Source organism: Gamsiella multidivaricata (genome assembly GCF_025024155.1).
Source record: "Gamsiella multidivaricata strain RSA 2152 chromosome Unknown BC939scaffold_58, whole genome shotgun sequence".
Taxonomy (NCBI): domain Eukaryota; kingdom Fungi; phylum Mortierellomycota; class Mortierellomycetes; order Mortierellales; family Mortierellaceae; genus Gamsiella; species Gamsiella multidivaricata.
This window is the reverse complement of record NW_026251766.1, coordinates 113,428-139,297: the sequence shown is the minus strand read 5'-3', so window position 1 is coordinate 139,297 and position 25,870 is coordinate 113,428. Positions and strand designations below refer to the sequence as shown.

General features: G+C 49.8%; 6 protein-coding genes across 6 annotated transcripts; 3 read left to right on the top strand and 3 right to left on the bottom strand.

Annotated features, from left to right (window-relative positions):
* The first annotated feature begins 369 nt into the window (after positions 1-369).
* BC939DRAFT_487593 (glycosyltransferase family 2 protein) lies at positions 370-3,602 on the top strand. The gene is made up of 3 exons (XM_051559359.1): positions 370-386; positions 492-888; positions 1,084-3,602. Exons 2-3 carry the CDS (start codon positions 520-522, stop codon positions 3,322-3,324), a joined length of 2,610 nt encoding a protein of 869 aa, XP_051409557.1. The 5' UTR covers positions 370-386; positions 492-519; the 3' UTR covers positions 3,325-3,602.
* A 2,840-nt stretch (positions 3,603-6,442) lies between these two features.
* BC939DRAFT_505534 (uncharacterized protein) lies at positions 6,443-7,058 on the bottom strand (the record flags this gene model as incomplete). The annotated part of the gene is made up of 4 exons (XM_051560670.1): positions 6,443-6,499; positions 6,602-6,709; positions 6,779-6,808; positions 6,909-7,058. 4 exons carry the CDS (start codon positions 7,056-7,058, stop codon positions 6,443-6,445), a joined length of 345 nt encoding a protein of 114 aa, XP_051409556.1.
* Positions 7,059-7,883: 825 nt separating this feature from the next.
* On the bottom strand, positions 7,884-9,766 carry BC939DRAFT_459511 (mitochondrial carrier domain-containing protein). Its single transcript, XM_051556744.1, has one exon. The coding sequence runs from the start codon at positions 9,507-9,509 to the stop codon at positions 7,920-7,922; it is 1,590 nt and encodes a 529-aa protein (XP_051409555.1). The 5' UTR covers positions 9,510-9,766; the 3' UTR covers positions 7,884-7,919.
* A 944-nt stretch (positions 9,767-10,710) lies between these two features.
* Positions 10,711-13,261, top strand: BC939DRAFT_459508 (uncharacterized protein). The gene has a single exon (XM_051556743.1). It carries the CDS (start codon positions 11,052-11,054, stop codon positions 13,134-13,136), a length of 2,085 nt encoding a protein of 694 aa, XP_051409554.1. The 5' UTR covers positions 10,711-11,051; the 3' UTR covers positions 13,137-13,261.
* A 586-nt stretch (positions 13,262-13,847) lies between these two features.
* Positions 13,848-16,164, top strand: BC939DRAFT_505530 (malonyl-CoA decarboxylase-domain-containing protein; the record flags this gene model as incomplete). Its single annotated transcript, XM_051560669.1, has 7 exons — positions 13,848-14,190; positions 14,322-14,521; positions 14,642-14,782; positions 14,883-15,102; positions 15,263-15,513; positions 15,607-15,689; positions 15,807-16,164. The coding sequence occupies 7 exons, from the start codon at positions 13,848-13,850 to the stop codon at positions 16,162-16,164; spliced, it is 1,596 nt and encodes a 531-aa protein (XP_051409553.1).
* A 497-nt stretch (positions 16,165-16,661) lies between these two features.
* Positions 16,662-25,701, bottom strand: BC939DRAFT_400117 (uncharacterized protein; the record flags this gene model as incomplete). The annotated part of the gene is made up of 13 exons (XM_051552522.1): positions 16,662-16,947; positions 17,068-17,977; positions 18,141-19,482; positions 19,621-20,037; positions 20,161-21,200; positions 21,333-21,735; positions 21,825-22,124; positions 22,215-23,089; positions 23,206-23,455; positions 23,571-23,888; positions 23,996-24,436; positions 24,556-25,016; positions 25,128-25,701. The coding sequence occupies 13 exons, from the start codon at positions 25,699-25,701 to the stop codon at positions 16,662-16,664; spliced, it is 7,617 nt and encodes a 2,538-aa protein (XP_051409552.1).
* Positions 25,702-25,870: the final 169 nt, after the last annotated feature.

Here is a 25,870-nt window from a genome sequence, read left to right as displayed (position 1 = left end):
GTTTACCGAGAATGATATGGACGACCATCCGAGTCCAATTTCATTTGGCACCATTCATTACCTGGGTACCTGGGACAACCGTGCCAAACTCACGCCAATGGCCTAAGCAATCAATGGCCCCCACTCCTGCCTTTTCCCCTCTCTCCTTTCTTTTCTCCTTCGCCCTCCCTCGCCCTCATTCCTCTTCATCCTCTTCATCTCCCCCTCCTCCTTCTCTCTCATCCATCGCTGCCTGTTACCCCTTCCTCCTCCTCCCTCCCATCCTCGCCGCTCTATTCCCCCTTCCCTGCTGTCTCCGTCACTGAGGCATCCCCTCCCCTTCGCTCTACGCCCGAAAAAAAATCGCCCTTTTTTTTTTTTTTTTTTTTTACAGTACTTGAACCAAGGTAAACGAACGCTTTCTGGCGACTAGGTTCCACTTCCAAGGTGCGACCTTGTCCGTCGCGCTCGCCTTTTGCCCCTTCTAAATCGCCAACTCGCATTCTTCATAGGTCCAACCATCGCAACACATAAACGGTCATGTCCCGATACAACAATAACCAATACCCGCCCCAGGCAGGCTCCTCACCACACCAACAGCCTTACTATGCAGGCCCTCCCCAGCGTGCCCATACCAATAATTCGATGCGCTCCCCACCCTCGCCGAACATGACCCCGGGCTACCTCCCACCACAGCCCATTGGCTACAGTGGCCCTGGAGGTCCCGGAGGATATAACCACGGTGTTCCTCATCATGGCTACGATATCGACGACAGCGACGGTGCAGGACTTATGAACAACCAAGGTCGTGCTGGTGGCCATCTTCCACCCAGCGGATACCCTAATGGACCAGGGCCTCTTCCACGCTCTGCATCCAAGCTCGATAGAGCGGCGACGATGAATCGCAGGGTAAGTTTTAGTTTATTTGAGAGCAGTAAAGAATATGTTATTTTTGTCTATTAAAACTGCAGTAGCTCCTTATAATGGACTTGCTCTCAACGCGCCGACATGTTGTGCATCTGTTCTCGGTAACAGAGTCCGTTAAGCCAGCAATGTCTAACCACCTTACTTATCGCCGTGCTCTGTCTATCCCTTAATGTTTAGTCGGTTTGTCACGTTCCTCTGACGGATGGCAACCTTGTCATGGACTGCCCTGTCCCCCGACAGCTGCTCCAAAACGCACACTTCAAGGGCGAACGTGAATTCGAATACATGCGCTACACCGCCGCCACATGCGACCCCAATGACTTCTTCAAGGAGCGTTACACTCTCCGACCAACGATTTACCGTCGCCAAACAGAGCTGTTCATCGTCATGACCATGTACAACGAGGACGACGAGCTCTTTATCAAGACAATGGGCTCAGTCATGAAAAACATCTCTCATCTTTGCACCCGCGCCAAGTCTAAGACCTGGGGCAAGGATGGTTGGAAGAAGGTCGTCGTCTGTGTTGTGGCCGATGGTCGGAAAAAATGTCACCCTCGTGTTCTTAAGGTCTTGTCAGCCATGGGTGCCTACCAGGAGGGCATCGCCAAGGACACCGTCGCAGGCAAGCCCGTCACCGCCCACATCTACGAGTACACCACTCAGGTCATGGTCGACTCTGACCTCAAGGTCCGGAGTGCAGACCGCGGTATCGTGCCCGTCCAGATCTTGTTCTGTTTGAAGGAGCAGAACAAGAAGAAACTGAACTCCCATCGCTGGTTCTTCAATGCATTCGCCCCTCAACTGAATCCCAACGTCTGCATTCTTCTCGATGTCGGAACAAAGCCCTCGGGAACGAGTATTTACCATCTCTGGAAAGCCTTTGACCGTGACTCTTCCATCGGCGGCGCTTGTGGAGAGATTTGCGCTGATCTGGGACCAAACTGCAGCAATCTCCTCAACCCATTGGTCGCTTCGCAGAACTTTGAGTACAAGATGTCCAACATTCTCGATAAGCCTCTAGAGTCTGTCTTTGGATATATTTCTGTCCTGCCCGGAGCATTCTCTGCATACCGCTACAAGGCTCTCAAGGACTCCTCGCCTGGTGTCGGTCCATTGTCGTCCTACTTCAAGGGAGAGACCATGCACACATCTGGAGAAGCAGGCATCTTCGAGTCTAATATGTATCTGGCCGAGGACCGTATTCTATGCTTTGAACTGGTCGCAAAGAAGAACGAGGCATGGCTGCTCAAGTATGTCAAGTCTGCCAAGGCCGAGACGGATGTGCCGGACAACATTGGCGAGTTCATCTCTCAGCGTCGTCGCTGGCTCAACGGCTCCTTCTTCGCGGCTTTTTACTCGCTCGCCCACTTCACCCGTGTCCTCACCTCCGGCCAAGGCTTCTTCCGCAAGATCTTTCTGATGTTCGAGTTCTTATACAACGCCATCAATCTCATCTTCAATTGGTTCTCGCTCGCCAATTTCTACCTCACCTTTTACTTCTTGACAGTCGCTGCTGCAAACAATTCCAACGACCAGTTCACGCCCTTTGGTGAATGGGGTAAAGTTACGTTCGGCGTCTTGCGTCAGGTTTATCTCGCTGCCATCATCACCGTCTTTATCTGTTCTCTCGGTAACCGACCTCAAGGATCGCGATTTATCTACATCCTCGCCATACTGCTGTTCGCTGTCATCATGGGCGTCATGCTCTATCTTGCGGCGGCAACAGTATATGCTGTGACTGTGGCCAATTGGGGAGACTATCACCACATGCTGGAATTGCTCAAGGTCCAAGGGCCCTTCCGGGACACGGTCATCTCGTTGATCTCGACCTATGGACTGTACATCATCTCTTCGCTGATGCACTTCGAGCCATGGCATATGTTCACGTCCTTCATCCCTTACCTTTTCCTGCTCCCTGCCTATGTCAACATTCTGATGGTGTACGCCTTCTGTAACACACATGACGTCTCGTGGGGAACCAAGGGTGACAACAAGGCACCCGAACTTGGAGGAACGACTAAGGTCACCAAGGACGGTCAGGAGGTCATCAAGCTGGAAAAGCCGACCAACCGTGAGGATATCGATGCTATTTACCAGCTCAATATGCAAGAACTCTCGGTCCGACCAGAGCATGTGAAGGAGAAGCGAGATAAGAAGACAAAGCAGGAGGATTACTACAAGATGTTCAGGACGCGTCTGGTTTTGACGTGGATGTTCTCGAATGCGGCGCTGATTATTGCGATGACGAGTAGTGTCGCGTTCAACAGGGATGATGCCGCGGCACCGAATGCACCCGCAAGCAAGGACGAGATGTTCAACCCATACCTTTCGATGATTTTCTGGAGTGTCGCGGCGCTCAGTGCGGTACGCTTTGCTGGATCAAGTATCTACCTCATCTTGCGTGCCCTATTTGGTTAAGATGCTCTTGTTCATTTTCGTTATAGTATTATATGCGCCTCTTCACTTGTCATATTGTCCTCCTCTCCATATTCCCATTCTACGCACTACGCCGACTAGAATAAAGCATCATTATCTATTGAATACCAATCCTTGATGTCCGCATGCCTCAGCAATTATGGGCCAGAGCAAAAGGTCGATGAGTCTTCTCAAGCAATCAAAAATCTGGCACTCTCAAAGGAACTAAATAAAATGCGCTCAAAGTTGAGGGGTCAGTGCGAGAGAGCTGGCAATTCCAGTCTTACACTTTTGTCTATGTACGCTGCCTTATATATTTGCAGCAGAATCCGTTTTTCGCGAAACCGCTCAGAAGTGTTATGGCGGTTTGCGTGTGATTGGTTCAGGTGCAGGGTGCAGTAAAGGCATTTAAACAGGGTTTATCAAACGCAGTTGAATATTACTTTGCTTGAACTCTTAGCTCGAGTACTTATTGTTCTAAGCTGGGCTATCTTCTACTTCTGCCTGGCGCTAGGCTTAAGCTGGGACAAGCCCTCGTGGGAGATCGAGCATTTGCCTCATGTCCGACATGAGAGGTGTCCTTGAGGAGGCTTACAAGCTTACAAGGGAGGGGGGAGTGATTCAGTTCCCGAAAACGGTTACGCGAGAGGATATTACTACGTAACAACAGAAAGTTGCTACGGCTGGGCTGTGTTACGCGTCTGAATGTACGGTTAGAGGTAACGGAAGAGGTAACAGTCATTGATATCCTTGCAACAGTGACAGCTAGCCACAAGGACGGATATGCACTGGAATGCGTATTTAAAACTCCTCGATTATCTATGACCCCCTATACCGGACTCGATGGCCACCCTTGGGATATTTGCATCACTATCGTTGTCGACTTTTCTGACGGCCCGGCCTTGTAGTACATCTGCCGGCGCTATATTCACGGGCGAACTAGAAGATAGGGCTTACCCCGTTTTCCAGCTGATTCGCCATTACTGAGACTATCCCAAAAAAGTCAACATCTGGGAATATACGGATGACAATGCCGCTATCTTTCTTAACAGCATTGTAGGAAAGGTTGAATCTCAGATCACACCGTTGGAGTTGGATCCAGGGTATCTGATAGACAGTGGCATGTAATACATTGATCGAGTGCTGGACCTCCAGAAGCCCAGCAATAATGGTAACAGTTTGCACGAACTCAGTCAACGAGAGAAGTTGTTGCGTCTGCTTGGACGACACAGCAAAAAATTGACTACTCTAGTAGTACGTGGAGGCCCAACGTACGAGTGGATCCGTAAGGCTGTAGGACTCCGTCCGACAAGACGCAAACTGCCACAACTGAAGAGACCTCGCCTGACCGCTATAAGCGGGCGCGTCAAGGCTCCCGGCAGCTGTATCCAATAAGCGGTCGCCATGGGTCAGTTGTTTAAATCATATTCAGCGATAGGACTGGCGCCAGCTCGTGCTCTCGCTGTCGAGCGGTCAGCCAGGAACAATCTATCGTCTTCGCTGGACATTTCAGACACATGAGGACTTCAGACGGTTGTCGAACACTGTTCCCTAAAACTAGAGCCGGAGGGTTGGACGAAAGCTCTCAGTCATTCTGTACTGAGAAAGCTCAATTTCGGTGGCAAGCGGTCTTTCGCTTGAACAGCTCATCCTGACTTAACTGATACCTCAATACAAATCCTGCAGGGAAAATGGTGCTGAGGCTTAAGAATACAGCACAGACTTCAAGGAATATGCCAATACAAACGCATTACTTAAAAAGCTCAAAGAGAAGGCACTCCGTGTCGATACTCTGGCCTTTGGTAGATAAACGTCAACACGATACTCTGGGGATGCCGCGATCTCTTCGAGATGCTGGTGTTACTAGTATTAAGTACAAATTCACGGCTATCATAAGCTGCCACTAAAAAAAAAAAAAAAAATACAGCATGGTCCCAAATACGACATTTCGTGTAGAAGTGCTTCGCTACCCATCAAATCCCCATCCACAACTCCAGGCCTCAGGGTATTGAGATTGTTTAATCGCTTAGTAATCACACACAGAACGGTACCGGATGATGGCAGCTTCGAACGGACACGGGGGGTCCGCTGCTGGATATACATACTTCCACTCCTGTATTGGTTAGACACTCCCTGCAGAGAACAAGACTAGAAGAGGGGAAGAAGATTTATTTGGAGCATATTGATAAAACCTCGCCTGTTCTTCTTCGATTTTTTCTGTTTATAGACTGTAGCATAGAGTAATCGAGGTCCTCAAAAGGCTTGCGGAGCAATTTTCTAGGACGCGTTGGCGATGCTGAGCCGTGCGGAGCAAGGCACGACATGGACGGGCATGGATACATTGTGGATGAGACACGTACTAGACAGGGTCAGGTCAGAGCGGCCACTCAAATGCGAGTAAGGTCATCAGGACATGGAGCGAAAGCTCAATGAAGCCTTCTCTTGCAAAAAAAAAAAAAAAAAAAAAAAAAACACTTGGTCTGCTTTGGCGAAATAACGATGGTAATGTGTAACTGAATAGCCTTCTAAAGGAAAAAAAAAACCGGTGTAGCTTATTATCGAATCCCTTGTTGATTAAACCGCGCGAAGAGACCTGAGCTGATGAGTAACTGCTGGCTTTTAGCGATGGCTACTATAAAAGAAAGGCAACAGGATTGCCTGTCTTTGCTTCTTCTACCATCTGAATGAATATGGAAGTACGCGTTTGTTGAGGCTCTTCAAGGACTCTGTAGATCTGCAAAACATTCGAGTACTAGTGATATAGAGGCGGAGCTTCCATCGTTGGGCAAGTATGGGGGGTTATTCCATTTATTGGAGCAAAGAAGCGCGTCGCTTGGTTGAGGAAAGGATTTTGGCCCCTGTGTTTCTCGCCTAAGGACGATATTGCAAGTTTCTACTGGCAAATCAGCTGTCTCTGCAAGCTTCCATTTGCCCTAGTCGCGTTCAAATCTCCAGATCTGAATTTTCTTGTTTCGCGAAGACTTGAGCAAACTACAAACTGCAAGCTGCAAAAAAAAAAAAAAAAAAAAAGTTTAGAACGGCATATCACATATTTACGTATTCGACAGTATCCATGGCAGGCAATAAACGTCATACTAGGCATCTCGTATTGCCTGCACTCCTAAACATCGCCTTCAATGGTGCGAATGCGGTCAGCCAGTTCCTTCCAGACCTTTAGCTGTAAGTTTGCAAATACCGAGAATGGATTGAAGGCAGTAGATTAGTGATTTAGATAACTGTAATGGTGAACCTAAGACAGTGTAGCAGCCTGGCTTGTTACATCTGGCTCCAGTGCTTCTCGCATCTTCTGCTGTTGTTGCTCCCATTCTTGTCGTTCCCGTTGCCACTTCAGCTGATATCGATGAAACTGGTCCAGCTGCGCCTGTCGCTAGATTGTATCCATAGTAAATTAACCGCAGATGACCTAAAGACAAAATCGTATCAGACTGATTATTACCTGGACGTCGGCAGGCGAAAGCTCGTGGCGCTAGTTCGGATCATGGAAAAATGGATTGTAAACATGCAAATTTGTGTACTAGATGGTGGCGGTGATGAGCACAGGACAATCTTTCAGAATGGTTAGTTACCTCCTGCTGTTGCCGTTGCCGCTGTCGTAGTCGATAATCATTTTCTTTTCTCATAAGTATTTCACGATTCTGCAGCAGCAGTTCATCGATCGTCTGAGTGCATATTTTCATCTCCTGGATGAGTCGCTCGAATTCGGTGTCTGTGGTCATGGCGTGAGCTGCAGTAGTCGAGAGATGAGATAAGCGCGCGGGAATATAGCGTGGGCGAGGAGTATGGAAGGGAGTAAGGAAGGGTAAAGGAAGAGAACAAACGAGGGGTTTGCCTATCTGGTCTGAATGAAGCACAGAGGTCCACAAAATACGACATCGCAAAATCTATCAGCATGCGGTGTAATTCATTTATCAGTTCACCTGTCAAAATGTCTAGACCCTCTTAATGCCTGGATATAGAGCTAGGCAGCACGCATTGACATGGATGTCGAGAATGATATCGAAAAGAACATCGACATTGGCAAGTGAACAAATGACTGGAGACCCTAGAAGACGATTCGGCAGAGAGGATGAATAGGGAAGCGCAGGGACACTAGGTACTTTACAGGATGCCATCAAGGACAGCAACACGAACAACAGCAAGGGTGACAAGACCAACAACAGTAAGAGCATCAAACGGGCGTCGTACGAACATGGAAGTACGAGTTCGCTGGGGCTCTCCAAAAGTCCCGCAAATCTGCAGAGGCTCGGTTAGTAAGGATGCCGCGTTTCCAGCGCTGGACAAGCATGGGAGCTTCTCAGCTTGGGCGGCGGCGAAGAAACGCGTTTCAGCATGTCGTTTGAGTCAAAGGCAGATTCGGCCCCTGTATTCTCTCCAAAATGGAGGGACCGCAATGCAAGAAAGAGTGCCCAAGGCTTCTCGTTTCTCATTTTCTCCGCTCCTTGGTAGTATATGCTGGCTATTCTATCAATCTGGTCTACATCGTCCTTGTTTGTTTGGATGTTTCTGTATCGGGTCTGTTAAGCACATCCGATCTCGTCTTGCATCGAAAACACTATTATTTATTGACCATTTGTAACTCAACAGAAAATACGCGACAAGATCGCCATGGCTGCGCTGCGCAACATGGTGACCTCATATCCTCTATAGAGTGCCCTCCATCCTTGTTTCTCCACGATCTGCCTGCCCGCATCCCAGGAGCTCGAGTACCGTCCAGGCGCCGCAGTCATCCTGCAATGGCATACGGTGCTCAATGGATACACCAGCAGGTTAATGGCAGATGTCGCCCCAAAAATTAGAAGGAAGGCACCTACGCCTGCTCCTCCAATACGTGATGATCCTCCTCCTCCAAATCGAACAAGTATTGGGGAGATCATGCGGAACAACGCCAGAGAGCCAACGCGCGATACGAAAGTGCTGATTATGACGGAAGAGAACCCCTTGTAGAGACCAAGCACTCCTTCGGATGACTCGAGCGTTATTCGTAAAGCATCACGCACATCATTGTGCTTGTACGAGAGCACATACTCGTACTCATACTCCTGAGCCAGTGTAGCCGTCGCCGTGACCGCTGTTGCCTCTACTGTCGTCGTTGCTGCCTCCTCTTTTGTGGCAACTTGCAAATCTCCACCCTCACCTTGGTCCTCCATGTGCTCAATCCATTCCACGGATTCGGTATCTGTGCTGGATGACGACAATGGTGGCTCCATGACCTTGGATGTATGTGTTGCTGGTGCCTCTGTCATGTCCTTCATGGCAGGTTCATTACTCTGCACCAAACTTTCCGCTGCTGCAACAGTTTGCTTGACTTTTCTTGTCCGTCTCACTACATCGGTCGCCATCTTTGTTTGTAGTGTCGCCAACGGATACGCCACTAAGAGGGCTACTGTGCTCACTACTGTTCCTTGAACGGATGCGCCGAGGATCCATGCAGCCGTACCACCAAATGTTTCTGTCGAGAGAACAAACCATCGACGGAGGTCCAGCCATGCACCAAACTGTCGCCGTTGAAGACCCGCGTCGATCCCAGCCTGAAGTGCGAAACGGGCGCATTCGAGAGAGTATCCTCGCCAGAGCGACCGTCGGCCTTCTTTTTCAACAAGGCGCGTGAAACAGTCCTTAGTGTCCACATACGGCAGCTGTGCATATGGGACGATGATCGAACGGGGTTCGTCCTCGTCCTCATCCCCATCCTCGGCTTCACCACCGGCGCTGTGATTACTGGTGGCATGACTATCCTTATCAGCGGTGCTGTCGTAACCCTTTGTGCTATCGCCCTTAAGCGGAGGACGAGGAGACATGCTCTGGTTAGGACGATAGTGGCGATGGTGAGCAGCAAGGGACTCCTCGCGCAGGTTGAGAATGATTTCGTCTTGGGTCTGCAGAAGCAGCTTGACACGCTCTGCTGGGGCCGTGAGGGTGCTGAGGAGGAGAGGGCCGCCAAGACCGAGTCCTAGAGGAAGAAAGGTACTTGGAGACATTTGGTATATATGGGTCGTGCAGTTGCTGGCCTGTGTCGCTTGCTTGGTTCTTGATAGAAAGACAGGAAAGTAATTGAGGCCGTCTGTGCCGTGCTTATTGCAAGTGAATGGACTGAAGCGCGAGTTAGGAAGAGAAAGATGGGCGTGAATAGGTCGAGTGTTGGAGTGAGATTTGTGCATGCAAGCCATTCTTTTTCTTATATGTTGGAACTGTGTGTGACCTGCCTCTCCGAAAAAGGAGAAAAGTCGGCTCTGAAAACGTACGCCGTAAAAGGGAAAAAAAAAGTAGGACCTGGAGACAGTTCTTGGCGGCACAAACAAAGGCGCAAACAAAGGCCGCGTCCAGGCTCGGGAACGCGTCTAAGCAAGTCGTCATCCACAGGTTTTTCCTATTATGCACATGTCGTCGGATCAAATCGATTTTTTTTTTTTTTTTTTTTTTTTTTGCCACTGCTCTGCTGCTTCGCCCAAGTCAAAAGTGCCTCGTAGTGTTCACAAAAACTGATTTCAGACCGTCATGTCTTCTTCTACCGCCAGCAAACACCGCTATACATGCATGGGTAAGATGCCTTTTACTGTATTCCAATGCCGCATCAGAACAGATGACAGGGTCGCTGGAAGAGTATCGATGGCGTGTGATCCAGAGCTTAATCCAGGATTAAACGCGTTGTGAGAAGGCGCTGAGGAGACTGAGGAAGGCGACGAAGGAACATATGGAGGCCATGCCAGGAAGTTGGGCGATACGTCACCGGCAAAGAACCCTGTTAATTGACTAGCCCCGCCCACGCCTTGTGCTCCACCCATAGCTGTACCCGGTACAAACGCGAATTCTGCCCAGATGAGCTGTATTCGGGGGCTGACTGCAGGGTGCTGAGGCTCTTTCCTGCAGACATTCCGGAGGACCATGAACTTGTACTACCACTATCCAGCACTATTGCTTGATCGTCACTGTCGCCAAAGCGATTGGAACCGCCAGATTCATCGCTGATGCTACTGTTGGTCCTGTTCCTGTTCAGCACCACAAAATCCTTCATGGCGCTTTGCTTCCTTGGCGGCGATCTAAAGCCGAGGTTCGTCATCCCCTCGCGCTCGTACTGCTCTCGCAATCTACCTAATCTTGCAGCGGTGTCTTTTTAATAGTCGATGTATGAGAGAGAAAAGGTCCAGATGCCAAGGGTACCTATGTTCGTATGGATCGGACAGCCGGGCTTGGTCTGAGATGGAGCGTAGTGGCTTCTACGCATTCAATGTTGACACAACTGTCTCTAGCGCGTGGATATAGACTTGAAGAATCCTTTCCGGGTTAGGCTCCAGAAAATGGAGACAGCAGTAGATGTGAAAAGTGAAGGGAGGCACAGAGAAACGAGAATGTAGTGTTGATCATTGGCATCCTTTTATGTCCCGCAAGTCACGTTGCGGATGCTCCTTTAGCTCCATATCCGAGCGCCATTGTTTCCATCCCCCGGCGACTGTGTGCAGAACGAGATCCCTATTTTAGGCATGTCTTTCTTGTCTTTCTTGTCTTTGTGCCACCAACTAGAACGAACGCCTGCATCTCCACCCTGGCGCATGAAAAGTAATCCCGCCTCTCCTCTTCTACCATCTTCTCATCTCCTTCATCAGCCTTATTCTCTCTTTCTCTCTTTCTCCGCCCCTCCCTTCTCTCATCCTCTTATCCCTGTGGACGTAGTTTTGCAAGCCTGATTTCTGAGTCTGTTGCCGAGTCTCATCATGCCCATGACCAGATCGAGCAGACAGCAGGCTCTGCTCGGCGCCCTCCTCATCTTCTGCATCGGATCTCTTCTCACCTTATCCCTGCGCCCGCTAGGAGACGACAGCGCCTTGGTCGCCTCTAGTCCATCTTCCTCTTCAACCGACTCTACATCTGATACGACCAACCACCGGTCCCCATTCTCGTCTCTCTCATATCCCTCAGAGGATAAGCTGGGCACAGGTACCAAGGGAACCGACCTTGAAAACAACAGCATCCTGGACTTGACTACACAAGATTACTCAGTCATGTCTCTCAAATCCCTCGAGCAATTGGTCCGCGGTACCATCCTAGAGACATCCGAAAACCTGCTTGATCCCACACGCCCCGTTCGACCCAAAGGCTCTTCCGAGTCAGTATCTGACCAACGACAACAACTACAGCAACAACAACAACAACAACAACAGGATGCAGGACAGGGCGAGCCCCAGATGGACGAGGATGAGATTGAAGGACAAGAGGATCGAGAGTCAATCGTGGATGACTCAGTCGTAGAAGTGGGTCCCAAAGTGGAATCTTTGATCGCAGCGGGCTCCACCGAAGGCGACGACGATCTCACCACTAGCGACTTCGACTCTGTTGAACTCGACAAACCTTTACTGGAGCAGGGTCAGAATCAGGACGGAAACCAGGGTCAGGATCAGGACGGGAACCAGGTTCAGGAGGATACTTCGCTGACGGATTTCGATGTCAACAAGGCACTCCCTCTCTCGAACAGCTACCTGGTGTTTATCCCATCTGGCGACACGATCGAGGCCCAGTTCTTTTCTTTGCTGACAGCAATCTGGATTGCAAGGCACTCGAACCGGACGCTGATTATCCCTCCACCGATGATGGCCCCACCATCGCTATATTCTCTTTATCCATTCTTTGCGGGGCCCAAGGGCAGGAAGCGTCAGCGTTGGAGCACACTTTTTGATCTCCGGGGAATCTCCAATCTGCAACCAACAGTCCTTATTGACCATGTGCGACCAGTCCTGCAGACGCCGTTCATGGCAGAGATGGCCCAAGAGGAAGAAAATCCGACGGTTAGTCGCCAGTCGATCCCATACAGTCCACCGGCAGATGCACCCGCGGGTTCGACTGTTCCTATCACCATCAAGTGCCATGGCCCTCCCACAGCGGGTTCATGGAAAGCGCTTGATTTCGCGGGCCGACACTTTTTGAACCGTTACAACCTTGTGAGCGACTTTGAGATTCTCGAGGATCTGTACTGGGATATGTCGCCGGAATCCATTCGAAATCACTGGAGCGCATCCTTACCATCTTTAGCATCCGACGGTCCGGAGAATGAGACATCAAAGAACCGCCGTCGACAGCTGATTTGTATTTCAGGAGCAGAACTTGTAGGGGCAGAGGACCCGGCAATGGAGGAAACGATATGGCGAGAGGTTGGTTCACAGATTTCGTTTTCAAATACGATCATACAACAAGGAAAGCAGAGTGTGGTTCAGATCCTCAGGGCATGGGAGCTTGGGGAGAGACGCTACGGATACATTGGCGTACACATTGACCGACAGCCGCATCGAGGGTCATGCCATCGCAGCATCTCGTCACACAGGGCGTTAGCATCGTTACCATCGCTACCATCAGGATCTTTTGATGGATCGTCTCGAAAAGCAGACGCGACAGCAGGGGCACTGGATAGACTGACAGAGACCCATGGATCGCTCATGCCGTCGGCGGAATGTCTCTGGACTGTAGAACTGATTGCGAAGAGGGTTGCGATCCTGCAGAAGACTGAGAGTGTGGGTGCTCGACCGGTGATTGTGACGACGACGGAGACGGATCCGGATATTCTTGTGAAAATGGACCAGCAGGCGGGATGGCTGCGGGCTGGGGCAGAGGATAATGGACAAGGGCTGTTTGATGAGTCGAGCGAGGATTTAGGCGGATATGGGGCGGAGGTGACGAGGGCGTTTGTGATGGCGAACAGCGCAGTGTTTGTGGGCAGTCGGGCGAGTGCATCTGCAGTCGATACGGCGTTCCGGATTAAGAACAACAAGCGGTCCAGACATATGGGCGCACGATGGGAGCTGTATTGAGAGAAGTAGAAGGAAGAAGTGAGCGCTATGCGCTTGTAATATACCACCAATGTTTCTGAACAATGTTCCTGAATTTTACCTCCGTTTTTTTTTCCCACGATCGATGATACACGTACACGTACACGGATTGAAACAGCATCATGTACTGTACTCCGCCACTCCATCCCTCTCTCGCCCCATCCATCCATTCATCCATCCATCCATCCATTCATCCATCCATCCTCCTCAAAGAAGACTACTCTTCTTCATCCTCTTCTTCCATCGACTTGTTCATCCTCCATCCCTTTCTCGCGACTTGAACGCGACACAACGCGACACAACGCGACTCAACGCGACTCGACTCGACTCGATCCTCTCTGTTCACTTTAGCAGCAATGTCTAGGCGACTGTCTCTCTTTGCCCATCTCCCAAAACCATCGCGCTATCACCAACACCACAGCTGGCCTCCATCCTCTCCAAATCCCTCTGCGTCTACTGCCTCGCTGTCTTCCTCTTCCTGTACTATATCTGCTATGACTGCCACCACTACTGCCACCAAGACTCTTCCTCGTCATCCTTCTCTTCTACCCATTTCTCGTCGATCCCTGTATCCGCCTCCGCTGTCTCCCCAGGTCCAGGTATGGCTGCGCCGTTGTCTTCTCTTGTTGCTTGCCTCCTGTCGCTATCCTCGTTATGATCCTCACCACCGTCCCCCTGTAGATTCAAAGAACAATGGCCTCCTCTTCCAACAACAGCAGCAATCGCGCAAACACAAAAACAGCCGGATCAGGCACCCTGCAGTCGCTGCGGCCAACTGTCGTTGATCGATACTGGAACGATATCGCCGAACACTTTCGCGAGCCTGGCTTCTCGACCTTCGACAAGGAAAAATCAACTCTGGCCACCACTCGGGACCCAGACTTCACCCGCAAGCTGCTCATGGCCGTCATCACCGATCGACCAGGGCAGGGCGATATCCTCCCCAGCGTCATCGCAAAGAGCTCCTGTGATTTCTTTGCCTCGCTCGACAAGTCCGGCAAAACTGACTTTCTAAGCTTGCTTGCTCACGATTTCGGTAACAAAATAATTTGCGTTCCCCTTTCGATTGATCGACCGGTACCATTCCACAAGAAGCACTAACGCCCTTTTCTCACTCATTTCTGCTGATACTGTCTTTGAACCGAAAAAAAATATAATTCCTGATAGGTGTTCTGCAGGAGGTCGCTGTCGAGGCTGCAGGGAGGTATATGGAGTATTCAAAAACCGAGCCAGAGAGTAAAGCCCTGCTGCGTGCAGAGCAACTACTTCGCCACGCAATCGTTCCAGGACACAATAAGTTTTTCGACCGTGTCAGCCGACTACCAGGAGGACTCAAGTTTTTAATCGACATGCGGGAAGACTTGCTTGTATGGCAAAAGCAAACCAGGAAAAAGAATTTCAGCCCGCACTTCAGTCATTTTTTCTCTCTATTCGTCAAGTCATTGACACCTTTTTTCTTTCTCCCTTTTATGAACCTCTCAATATAGGGTATCATTCAGGAGAATCGTAACGACTTTTACTTGTCGGCGCTGAATGAATCACTCAAGGAGAAGCTGCAATCCTGGTTCGTGGGGTTTTTAGACTTGGAGCGTCTGACCTGGCAATCACCGGCAGTACTTTTGGAGAAAGTAAGGATTCCTTACTCCTCTCGCAGCTAAGATACATCTATGCAGCTACGATTCTGTGCATTGACCCCATTTGGAATAACATGGCTCATAACAACTTTAGATCACTCAATACGAAGCCGTACACAAGTTCAAGGACTTTCATGATCTGAAACGTCGTGTAGGACCTGGCAGACGAGTGTTTGCATTGATGAACAAGAGCCTGCCGACTGAACCCTTGGTCTTTGTGCAGGTGGCCCTGGTCAACACTCTCTCCAACAACGTGCAAGACATTCTCAACGACCCTTCACCCGGACATGCCAACCCGGCCAAAACTGTTAAATGTGCCATCTTTTACTCGATCACTACTCAAGTAGGCAAGTAACGACCTTATTTTTCCTGAATGCCTGCAAGAGCGGCTACGCTCTCCACCACTTTTTTTTTTTTTTTTTTTTTTTTTTTTGCTTCTGCTGTTAATAGCTGGTAATATCTTCTGCTAAATAGGGCTTTCTGGGATAGAACTGGGCAACTTTTTGATCAAGCGCGTGGTGCGGTCGCTCAAAGTTGAGTTTCCACAGATCGAAACCTTTAGTACACTCTCGCCCATCCCCGGGTTCAGAAAATGGATGGAGCAGTGCCAAAATCTCGGTCAAAAGCTGCTTCTTCCCATGGAGGAACATATTATTACCCAATTAGTGGAGCAACAACAAGATGCTACCATTGCAGCCGATGGTAACTCGGAGAAGCAATTTAGTGTAAGCGAACGACGTATACATGAAACCACTCTTGACTGTCCAGTATCTTTTGACGGGGGAAAACAGCTGAATTGATGTCTGTATTTTCCATAGGCGATTCTTCATCACCCGTCCACGTTTTCTAACAATGAGACGACAGGCAAGCTGCGACCCATCCTTAGCCGACTCTGCGCCAGGTACGTTACCCAATCGATACTGATCGAATGATACAGGATAATCTTGTTCCGCACAGCGCAGCCATTCATCCCTATCTAACATGACATCCTGCTTCCGCACTTTGTTGATGTCTCTAGGTACATCCTCCTAGAGAAACGCCGGCACTTAGCCCTGGATCCCGTAGCGAACTTTCATCTCCGCAACGGCGCCTGCGCACACCGACTCAACTGGCTCGGTGACACCTCGGCGAAGGGCATGGATGAGTCCTTTGGGATGATGATTAATTATCTATACTCTCTCGATCATATTGAGAAGAACAACCAGCTATACCTTCAAGACGGTATGATCAGTGTCTCTTCCAGAGACCCGGCCTTTGAGAGTGCCCTCGCACACGCAGCAAGCATGACCAGTAGTGCTGGTTCGGATACTGATGCAGGTCAACTGGTCCAGCTGAATGGATCGCGTTTCCGATTGCTGGATATTGCAACAGCCTGACAAAGAACCATAGAAGCCAGCTGCCAGTCAAGGCCGCTTGGAGGATCTGGCGTCAATAAAAAATAAAATAAAATGAAATGAAAACGGAAGCAACAAGCAGAAGAGTTAATTCGTTCCTCATCAAACAGCAAGGGATAGTACACATATGTACTCATTACTATGTCCCGTCCCTCTCTCTTTCACTCTTCAGATCCATAATAAAATAAAGACAGCACCATCTCGATCCTTGACAACAAGCAACTAACACGAGTGCGAACGGTATCGTTTGATTATTAAACTGAGCAGAGATGCCCTTTATATTTTAAATACAACCACCCTAGGGAAGGGAAACCTCCCATTTGCAGTATGCTGCCGATGTTGTTGGCCGCAGTAGTTCCTGTCATCGAAATGTTTAGATTATCGTATTGGGTTGTGATCCATTCCCGCTTCGTCTACCACGAGTATATCCTTTTTCTGTTGACGCCGTTGCTTTTCTTCGTTTCCTTGCGATGTTCCGCTCACTGAATGATCCTCTCAACAAGTTCGCTGACCAACAATGCATGCTTATGTACAGTGGGTCGTCCATTGCTGGTGTTGAATCCGGGTGCACCTGTGTCCATCAGCCCTGCAAACCCCAGCTCTGTCAGATACGCCAGCTGACTCGCCTTCTGGGTATTGGCCGCCGCCGCGCTCAGCACCGGGTCTGCCACAACCGCAAAGATGATAGACTGCACTGCGTCAATGATAGGAACCACTTGCGAGCTATTGATAATCTGGTTCATCTTTGGCAAGAGCGACTCGTATCTAAATAACAAGAACACCAGTGCGGAAAAAATTAGCAGCATGAAAACAAACAAACAAAAAGCCATCCTTAGCCGACACAAAAAGAGTATCAAACACGGCAGCGGTGAGCGGTGCACTTACACAAGCGCAAAGACCTCAGGGAGAGCAACAGCAGCCTCCGCTAGGAATGCATACAAAAACAATCTTTCCGACTCCGTCTCGGCATTCTGAAGCATCGTTACCACCAGGGTAACCAGCAGCAGACCCGTGGTGTTGTCCGGGATCACCAAATGATCAAACATCTTGTAGTATGTGTCGTTTAACAGCGTGTTGTTGATCTCCATCGACGTGATCCCGACCATCTGCAGCAATTCCTTCAGCTCCATGTTCCTGGCTGCCTGCGGCAACAGCGCCGCGAGATATCCCATCACCCGCACGTCCACCACATCTGGCTGGGTTCCCTTCACAGCAATCTGCAAAATCAATCGGAGAACATCTGTCGTGATCGTCTTTGTCGACGGATGCTTCAGCCCCTTCAGGAGCGCACCCGCCACTCCAAACGAGAAATGCGTCTCAAAATTCAGCCCAACAGACTCATCCAGATCCCTGGTCACATCCAGCAGCGGAATTCTCGCCTGCAGGAGCACTTCATCCAAAGGCTCGTGAATAAAGAATCCCTGTGCATCCAGAACCTTCAGAACAGCCTGTAGCAGCTCGAGCGCACATGTGAAAAGCGGGACATGACCAATCTCCACAATCGACAATCCCAGCCAGAACATATGTTGAAGGTATCGTGATTCCGCCGGAAGATTCGCCGCAATGTTAGTTAAGCACATTACAATGCTGGCAATCAGGTTGCAGTCAGACTCCACAAACATGGCAAGCGCGCCGCGAAGGGCCACTAAGATCTGGTACAGCAAATCGTCGTCGACTTCCTCCCTTGCCAGACATCCCAATGCCACAAATGCTCGCGGTTGAATAGCCGGGTTAAACTGGAACGCTGTGCTCGTCACCAGACCCATCCAGCGAGCTCTGGCAGCATTGGCGGCGTCTATTCGAAGAGCATGAACAATAAGATATTCAATATCGGTTAGATAAAGAACGAAAGGCGGACATCAACCGGCATTAAATGCAACCAGATGCTAAAAGAAAAAAGAAAAGAAAAAAAAGACGCCTCTTCATATCCTAACAAGCGTCGCCCCAACATCGCTTACCATTCGTAGGCGATCCGAGTTCGATAACATCCATCAGGGCCTTGCAAATATTCTCCAGCCATGACAGAGGCATCGGTTCATTGAAGTCTTTCAGCGTTTCAGGAGAGATCACAAACGAGTTGCTGTACGATCGACTCAGTCCAAAGAGCATCCGGAATTTGTTTTCTGAAAGCTCCTGCAACAGATCCAGAAGCTTCGAATGGTTGGGTTCACTTGCAGGAATGGTGGTCGCCAGCGCCTGCACAATATTCGTCACCATGCCGTGGACAGCTGAGCGGACTACTGAGGCTCCTGCAGCGACCAACAACGTTACTATGTGGCACACTTCCGGCAAAAAGTTGAGTACATCCTTGGTATCGTTGAATGACAGGTTCATGCAGAACCGTACCAGCACGCCAATTTCCGTCCAGGACGGGTGATCCGTCAGTTGTCGCATAGGTTTCAACCCCGTCTTTGAGATCACCTTACGAAGGCGAGAGATGACCTTGCCACTAATCGAGACCGACGAAAGCGTCACCAAGGTATCCCCTAGCTTCTCGGCCTGAACAGATCCGATGCCTCCCTCCATCGACTCAGTGATAAACAGATCCAGCACCAGAACGACAAGCGCATCGATCTCCTCTACGCGACTCCAGATGATGTCCTGCATGGCCCCATAAATCTCGGGCTCGTTCACTGTCATGTCGATCAGACCCTTAATGATCTCTCGCGTCTTGGCAAAGCCGGCATGGTTATCGCTAGAGCTGCGGCAATACTTTGCCAAATTGGACAGCCATGGCGATACAAACTCAAGACAGCGGGGCTTCAACGCCTTGGGTGTCTTTTGGAATCCAACAAAGCATTCTGTGAGGAACTCGAGCGTCAAATGACTCTCGGTCCGGGCCAGCATCTCGCTCATCCGACGAATAAACGGTGCGTTGTTGGTGGGGATGCACAGACCCTTGGCGCTGAGCAGTTGGTTTCCAGTATCAAATTTAAAAGTATCCGAGAGAGCACAGAGCAAGTTATACGACGCCAGGCGCAACGCTGAATCTGGGCTCGACAGGTTAAACATAGCCATTGTAAGCAGTGTCCCTGGCACATCGTTTGGACGGATGACTCGTGCACTATAGTTCGCAGGCTTGGAGGCCAAGAACCTCTGCTTGGTTTTAGCGATTGCAGAGATGATCTGGTCCCGCTTAGGTGAGGTGAAGGTCATGGACATGGTGCCTTCTTCGTAAATGATAAAGAACTCGCCATCGTCCCCGCGACTGTGTGCCTTTGATATATCGTCCAGTTCGCTAATGTGATAGACATCGTTGTACTGACAGCTCATTCCTGCAAAGATGTCCTGCTTCTTTTGCTACGGGTGTTATGTATAGTCCAGGAATTTAGATAGCGACATTAGATGTAGGCCTTTCTTTTGTGAAAAAGGAGCGAGTCGAAACTCATGGCATGAACACAAGATAAAATGCTGGCACTATGGAATGCCGGTACTTACCATGACAACCTGGATCACCTCGTGCCCAATCTTGAACATGACCGGTGTTGGTGGCGATCCAAGGGTCAGTTTGTTGACGCCAGCAATGCCAATGTTCGCATCCGCTTCAAGCGATGTGGTTGACTTTGGCAATCGCAGTTCTGAAGGAGATATAAATTCGCTCAACTCGTGCAGGTTCGATGGAAAGATGATCCTCTTGGCGATCCTGCTAGTCAATTGTCGAGAAAGAGACTTGGTGTACCGCCGGAAGGCCGTATTGACGTTGATAAAGTACAGGTTGCAGAGTCCGATCGCAGTGTCCGTGGGCAGGAGCTGTAAAAACTGGCTGATGTTATGGTCTGAGATCTCGTTGGAAGAACCAAAGCCAGTTACATCGACTATCAAGTCGTAGGACTTGTTCGCGACAGGTTCGAGAAGCTACGCAGATTAGAGCACAGAAATAGGATATTATGTTAAAGGGTGGAAGGTCGTGCGCCCTGTTATTCCATAATGATGCGCTTCCCTCGAGATGCTGAACACAGAGTCTTAACTAATGCTTACCAAAAAGATGCGATACATCACCGTCTCCAGATCGACACTGTCCAACGACAACTTGCGCATTACGAAGTAAAAGACTGGTCGACGCTCCTTGGATAATCCACCCTCGTAAAAGACCCCGTCCTTGAGCAGATTGTCGATGGTCCGTCCTCTGTTCTTGCGCATGAATTCGTGGTACTGGTGGATATTGGGGGCTGTGTTCAGGGTCACGGGTACCACATCGCGACGGTGGCGTTCTGGGGGCGGTCCAAGTTGCGCCAGCAGCGTCGAGAGCGTGTCGAATGAGCGCTTGGTTATCAAATAAGTCTTATCCTCCTCCAGTTCCGCAGATGTCTTCATTGTCAAGTCCTTGCTCATCCTCTCCAGGTTCAAGACTAGATGGCGGTGGAGTGAAGACCGGTCGCCTACATCGATTGCACGGTAGTGTGCAGGATCGGTTGATGCTGGCTCCAACTGTTGAGGCGTCGAGATATTTCCAAGGAATCGGGTGACTTTGTGAATGTTGGACGTCAGGAACGTGTTGAGAACGATCATGAAAGGTTCCTTGGCTCCGAAGAGAACGTTGTTAGCCAAGTTCTGGATCACCTTCGTAATCAGTAACAGTCCACGGCGGACTTTGGCGTTCTCGATGGGTCCCTGCAGCAGGCCATCCGACTCTGGAGCCACGATAGCGGGACATAGGAAACGCAAAAAAATGAAGCCACCGACGGCAGTGAATTTTGCATCTGGGAATCGCTCCCCGACAGCCTGCGACAGGTACCAACAGACTTCTCTGAATGAATTTGGGACATTTGACGCCGATTCGGTGATGGTATCCAAGAACACCTGCGCCATGTGCTTCAGGTTCTCGAAGTTGGCATTGATGTCCTCTTCAGGGCCCAGACGCGTGGGGTCAAGCTCGTAGGAACCTTGTGCAGGAAGAGTCATGAGCGCGTTCAAGAGCGGTTGGAGCGTGCTCTTGAGGTATTCTGCGCCGTTGATCTTGGCGAACACTGTCAGCAGCCTAGTGGCCATGCAGTTTCTTCTAAACAACTCGGATTCGCCTATCAAGTAGTAGCCAGAAAAAATAAATAGAAAAGAGCCGATATAAAAGGTATTAGAAGAGGAACTGGATTACAGCACCACAATGATGCATCCTCTCGACAATGGTAACGTCATTTGTTGCAGGCACATACCAGTCTCTCTGACCTCCTTCATGATAATGGCCTTCAGCAATGGCATCGCCAATCCACGGCTCTCGAATACATGCAGTAAGACAATAGCAAGATCATCAATCTCGCTCACCGGACACACTTGGCACAATGAAAGCACAAGCGTGAGATCCGGTGAAGCAATGAGGTCGATCAGCTTCTCATAGCGATCCTCCATAGCACTTTCTGACAAGACTGCAAATTCGGTTCCTTGCTTGAGAATATTGGTCAAGACCTGCATAAAGGCAGTGCGAGTTCGGTCGTCCTCGTGATATCCCATGGATAGTGAGTAATTCAGTCCGGTTTCGATGTTAGCACTCAGCATGTTTGAAAGTGCTTTGATTGTGTATTCCTTTAGCGGACCTAGATCACGAACAATGGCTTTGGACTGTTGATAGTCGCAACGAAATCAAGTGTCAGCTATACATCACAACTATTGAGGTTCTGTGGTCTCGACATAAAATTCAGAGCTTGTACCTTGGCAAAGAGAAGCGCGAGATCCTCATTATTCTGCCTGTGATACGACGGTCCAGACTCGATGTACTCGAGAACGCGACACCGGTTCAGCAGCTTGAGGAAAAAGTTGAAGTACCGGTAAAAGATGGCTGAGCGGATCTGTGTCATGTCTGTATCGTGCGTCGTTTCGTATGGCTGTAGAGGCAGTTGGTACAGGAGCGCTACAATGGATTTCATACAGGCAAGGTCCAAGTCGCGATACAGTCGCCCGTTGTTCGCTGGGTCGTCCTTTTCCTCCACGTACGATGGCATCTCCGTTGGCTAAGGAAGTAAGGATTATACGTATCTACAGTTAGCTTTGCGCTCCTAACCCTACACTTTAGCATCTTTGGGTTGTCATGCAGACTGTACACTTACTAGTGAAAAGTCCGAGGTCCACTCGATCATGACCTCAACCATTTTGTTCCGGAGACGGATTTCCTGTCGGAGACTGATGTATTCCTTCTTTTGCATGAGCGTTTCGCACAGTTGGCACATCTTGATCTTGACGCGCAAACCGTTTAGGCTGTGCCCGAGACGGTGAAGATAGCGTGCAAAATACAGAACTAAGGCCCCAAAGTCCACCGAAAAGATAGCGTCCGCCGGAGATGACATTCGATCCAAAACAAGTTTGAGAACAGAGATCGCCTGGTCGACAAACATTGTATACTGGTCCGTGCACAAAGGCTCGCCGTGGCTGTTGAAGAAGCGGGAGACCACATAGATCAACTGCTTGAACAAAACAGGATATAATGCTGGCGACAGCTCCGATCCGAGTGTCTGCTTGACCACATCACGTACAAAGACCTGCTCATTGACGAGAAGCTGGACCATATCGAGCATGTAGCGCTCGACACTCGCCTGCGCCGCCTTGGTCTCGTTTACAGATGAGCGACGGAAATTCTCACCCGAAGCATTTGTTCTAGGAGTAGCGTTCGACGGCAACGAGGCGCCAGCCAGCGCTGCAAGGAATCCCGTGAAATTTTGCCACTCTGCGTTACGAGAGTTCGAAGGATCGACCACAAAGCCTCCCTTGGGAGGTGGAGGAAGGGCAGTGGAGCGCTTGGCGTTCCGACTTTTTTCAAATGGTTCCATGTTCTCATAGAAGGCAATCTCGTCCTTCGTCCAGAACACCGTGATGTTTTTCCAGCGACGATAGGCCTCCTCCCATGCGCCTAGATTGCCGGGTGTTGGTTGAGAGATCTGACGAATGATTCGACGCAGGCGCTTTTGCTGAGAGATTCGACCTACAGTGAAGAGAAAGGGCGCGCGAGTGAGATTGGAGTTATTGACGCGATGACGCTTTTCAGTGTGGTACATATGCATGCGCTAGATGACGCATCGGTCCAAGGACCACACATACCCGCCACAACAGCACTTGGGGCGGAGAGCTCCATGTAGACATCAATGTTCTCTAGCAATGAAAGCTGCCCGACGTTGGGATTTATGACCTCCTGAGTGATAACTGTCTCTTCACACAGAAGACTGATACAGTTTACAGCCATGGTACAGATGTCTTGCTCCGAAGCACATATGAGGATCAAAAGAGCAATCTCGAGGGCAACGCTGGTCGCGAATCTCTTTGGGATATCGTGGCATGCAATCGCAAGGTCCTATATTAGCGTTATTTGAAAAGGAACATTTGTTAAAAATAAAGGTTGCGTGCGCAATACATAGTATCGGGACCCCTCTTCATTCTATTGACTGAGCGCAGCCAAGGATATGTACCTGGTGATCCTTCAGGAATATGTTTCGGCGGGACATGAGTTGCTGCAACAACTCCAAGAGAAAGCGCGACTTTTCGTCTGTGCATTTGAGCTCCATGAGATGGCGGGCAATCGAGATAATAACGTCCGAGCTCAAGTTCCAGAAGGTAACCATGAGGTTGGCACCCGAGCCCCAGCGCTCGATGATCCTGGAATCGAACAGTTGAAGCAACACCTCACCCGCCGTCGTCCGGATTCCAACGTGAAGGTCATTCAAGCATAGAAGCAAACCCTTCAAAAGCTGATGGATCTCCTCCTCGACTGCCTCCGGAGTTTCCGTCTATAAAGAAGCAAGAAGATCAGCATACGATATGAGGTTGCAATACAAAAGTAAGATGAACATACACATACTACCGCAAAAAAAAAAAAAAAAAACTAATCACTTACCGCAACAGCAAGAGCTGGGTCGATCTGATACATCTTCAACAGGCAAATAATCAATTCCTGTTTATCCCTGGCGTTGTCCAACATCTGTTTCTTGAGCTTTCGATCAATGTGGAGTTTCTTGGCCATAATCTCAGCAGGCCTTTCCCGGACAACATTCTCTGCAAACATCTTTCTCAACGGTGCCCCTAGAGCAGATGTGGCAGGCTGAATCGAAGGGTTCCATGGCAGACGTTCCTCTTCGGAGGCGATTGTATAGAAGGACTGGACTAGAACAAGCTTGAACGCGATTGGTGCCCTGTCGCTCGACAGCTCGGGGATAAGAGAATGGATAACATGGCGCGGGTTCAGGCGATAAAGCGCTGTGAGACAGGCTGACATCGTTGCTTTATCGGTGGCGCCTTCGGGATCCACATAGGGCTTTGATGGTGTAAAGAGGAGTTCCTATATGTGCACAAGGGATTTTCAACAACAATTTCAGATTAGGACTCTCTGCAGCCATAGAGATTGAAGCTCTTCAAAATATAAACACATTTCAATAATTGCAGGTTGGGCGTAGTTACCTTCAACTCGTTCTCGATCTCTGGCACAATATGGCGCAACGCAGATGTATCATTTTTGGAGACGTATGTCGATGCTTTGCACACGTCGACATAGCAAAGTCCTGCAATCTCCATTAAGCTCTTGTTGCGCAGCGATTTTTTGAGCGCCTCCAGAAACTGGGCCTTTTTGGACATGTTGTTGCGATTGTCGTTCATAGCGGCGTTCAGAAGAATGTCTGGGCAGAGAATTAGCAGCATGGTTTGCAGGGGCCAAAAGTGTATCCTGCGCTTGTTGTCTGTCGCAAGAGAGTGGCAGATATCGAACAGTATATGAGGCTCCCCCTCCATGCGCTTTTGAGTCTGACAGAGATGGACGAACTCTGAAGGGAACACCTCGATCCAGTTCCAGATCGCTTTATGAAGCACCTGACCCATGACAGTCTGGGCAGAGCGCTTGAGGTGCAAAAATGTCGAACGTAATTCTATTCAGAATTCCAGGGGTAGATTCAGTATATCGCAAATAAGCGACAGTTAGAAATGCGCTGGAAATGCACGAGTCCATAACCATACACTCTAACAAAAAAAATATATACCAGTCAAGACCTGGCCGAGTCGACGCTGATTTAGACTGGCGGTCTCAAGCAGCTTGAGCTCCGCAGTCTCTGGCCAGTCGTCATTCGTCGTCGTCAGATGCTGGATCCTCGCTTTGAGTCGAGCAAATACAATGGGCCAGTTCGATGCGCTGATGTAGAAGAGGACCCGTCCCGCAGTCTTGTAAATCTCGTTCGAAATCTCGACCTCCTGGATGTTTACGGTATTGTGTGATGAAGCAATGGGGGCACTTTCGATCTCTGCTCCCTTCTTCTTGTTGTTTGTGCTGTTCGTGGTAGCGGTTTCTGCTTTGGCGTCGGGATCCTCGGCCGTGGGGACATCATGCAAGAACCGTGTTAGCACGCTGAGTACATACTTTGCAAGCGCGTCGTCCAGAGGGGGAGGGTCGCTGTGGCGAGCGGCAGCAGCGGCGGTAATAGAGGATACGGCAGTGTCGGCGATCGAGCCATTGTTAGAGACACCGTCACGCACCGTCGCTTCCTCGGACTCCTGCTCACTCTGCTCCCGGAGATGCTGCGTCAGTTGGTCCCTGTATGCCTTCCAATGCGCCTCCATGCACTGCGATAGGATCCTCAGCACGAACAGCTGGGACTGCATGACGTCGTACGGTACACTGTCCTCCAGTACCATGCCATTTTGCTATTAATTTCAGAGAGCATGAAAAGGATTAATACCAAGTGCTCTGGAGGCAGCTGAAGTGTGGTTGCATATGGCAGCGGAGCAG

Bases quoted from the DNA above. Each gene is read 5' to 3' on its own strand.
- BC939DRAFT_459508 (XM_051556743.1), top strand. From the start codon at position 11,052: ATGCCCATGACCAGATCGAGCAGACAGCAGGCTCTGCTCGGCGCCCTC.
- BC939DRAFT_487593 (XM_051559359.1), top strand. From the start codon at position 520: ATGTCCCGATACAACAATAACCAATACCCGCCCCAGGCAGGCTCCTCA. The intron at 889-1,083 runs GTAAGTTTTAGT...CTTAATGTTTAG, and splicing joins CGGCGACGATGAATCGCAGG to TCGGTTTGTCACGTTCCTCT.
- BC939DRAFT_459511 (XM_051556744.1), bottom strand. From the start codon at position 9,509: ATGGCTTGCATGCACAAATCTCACTCCAACACTCGACCTATTCACGCC.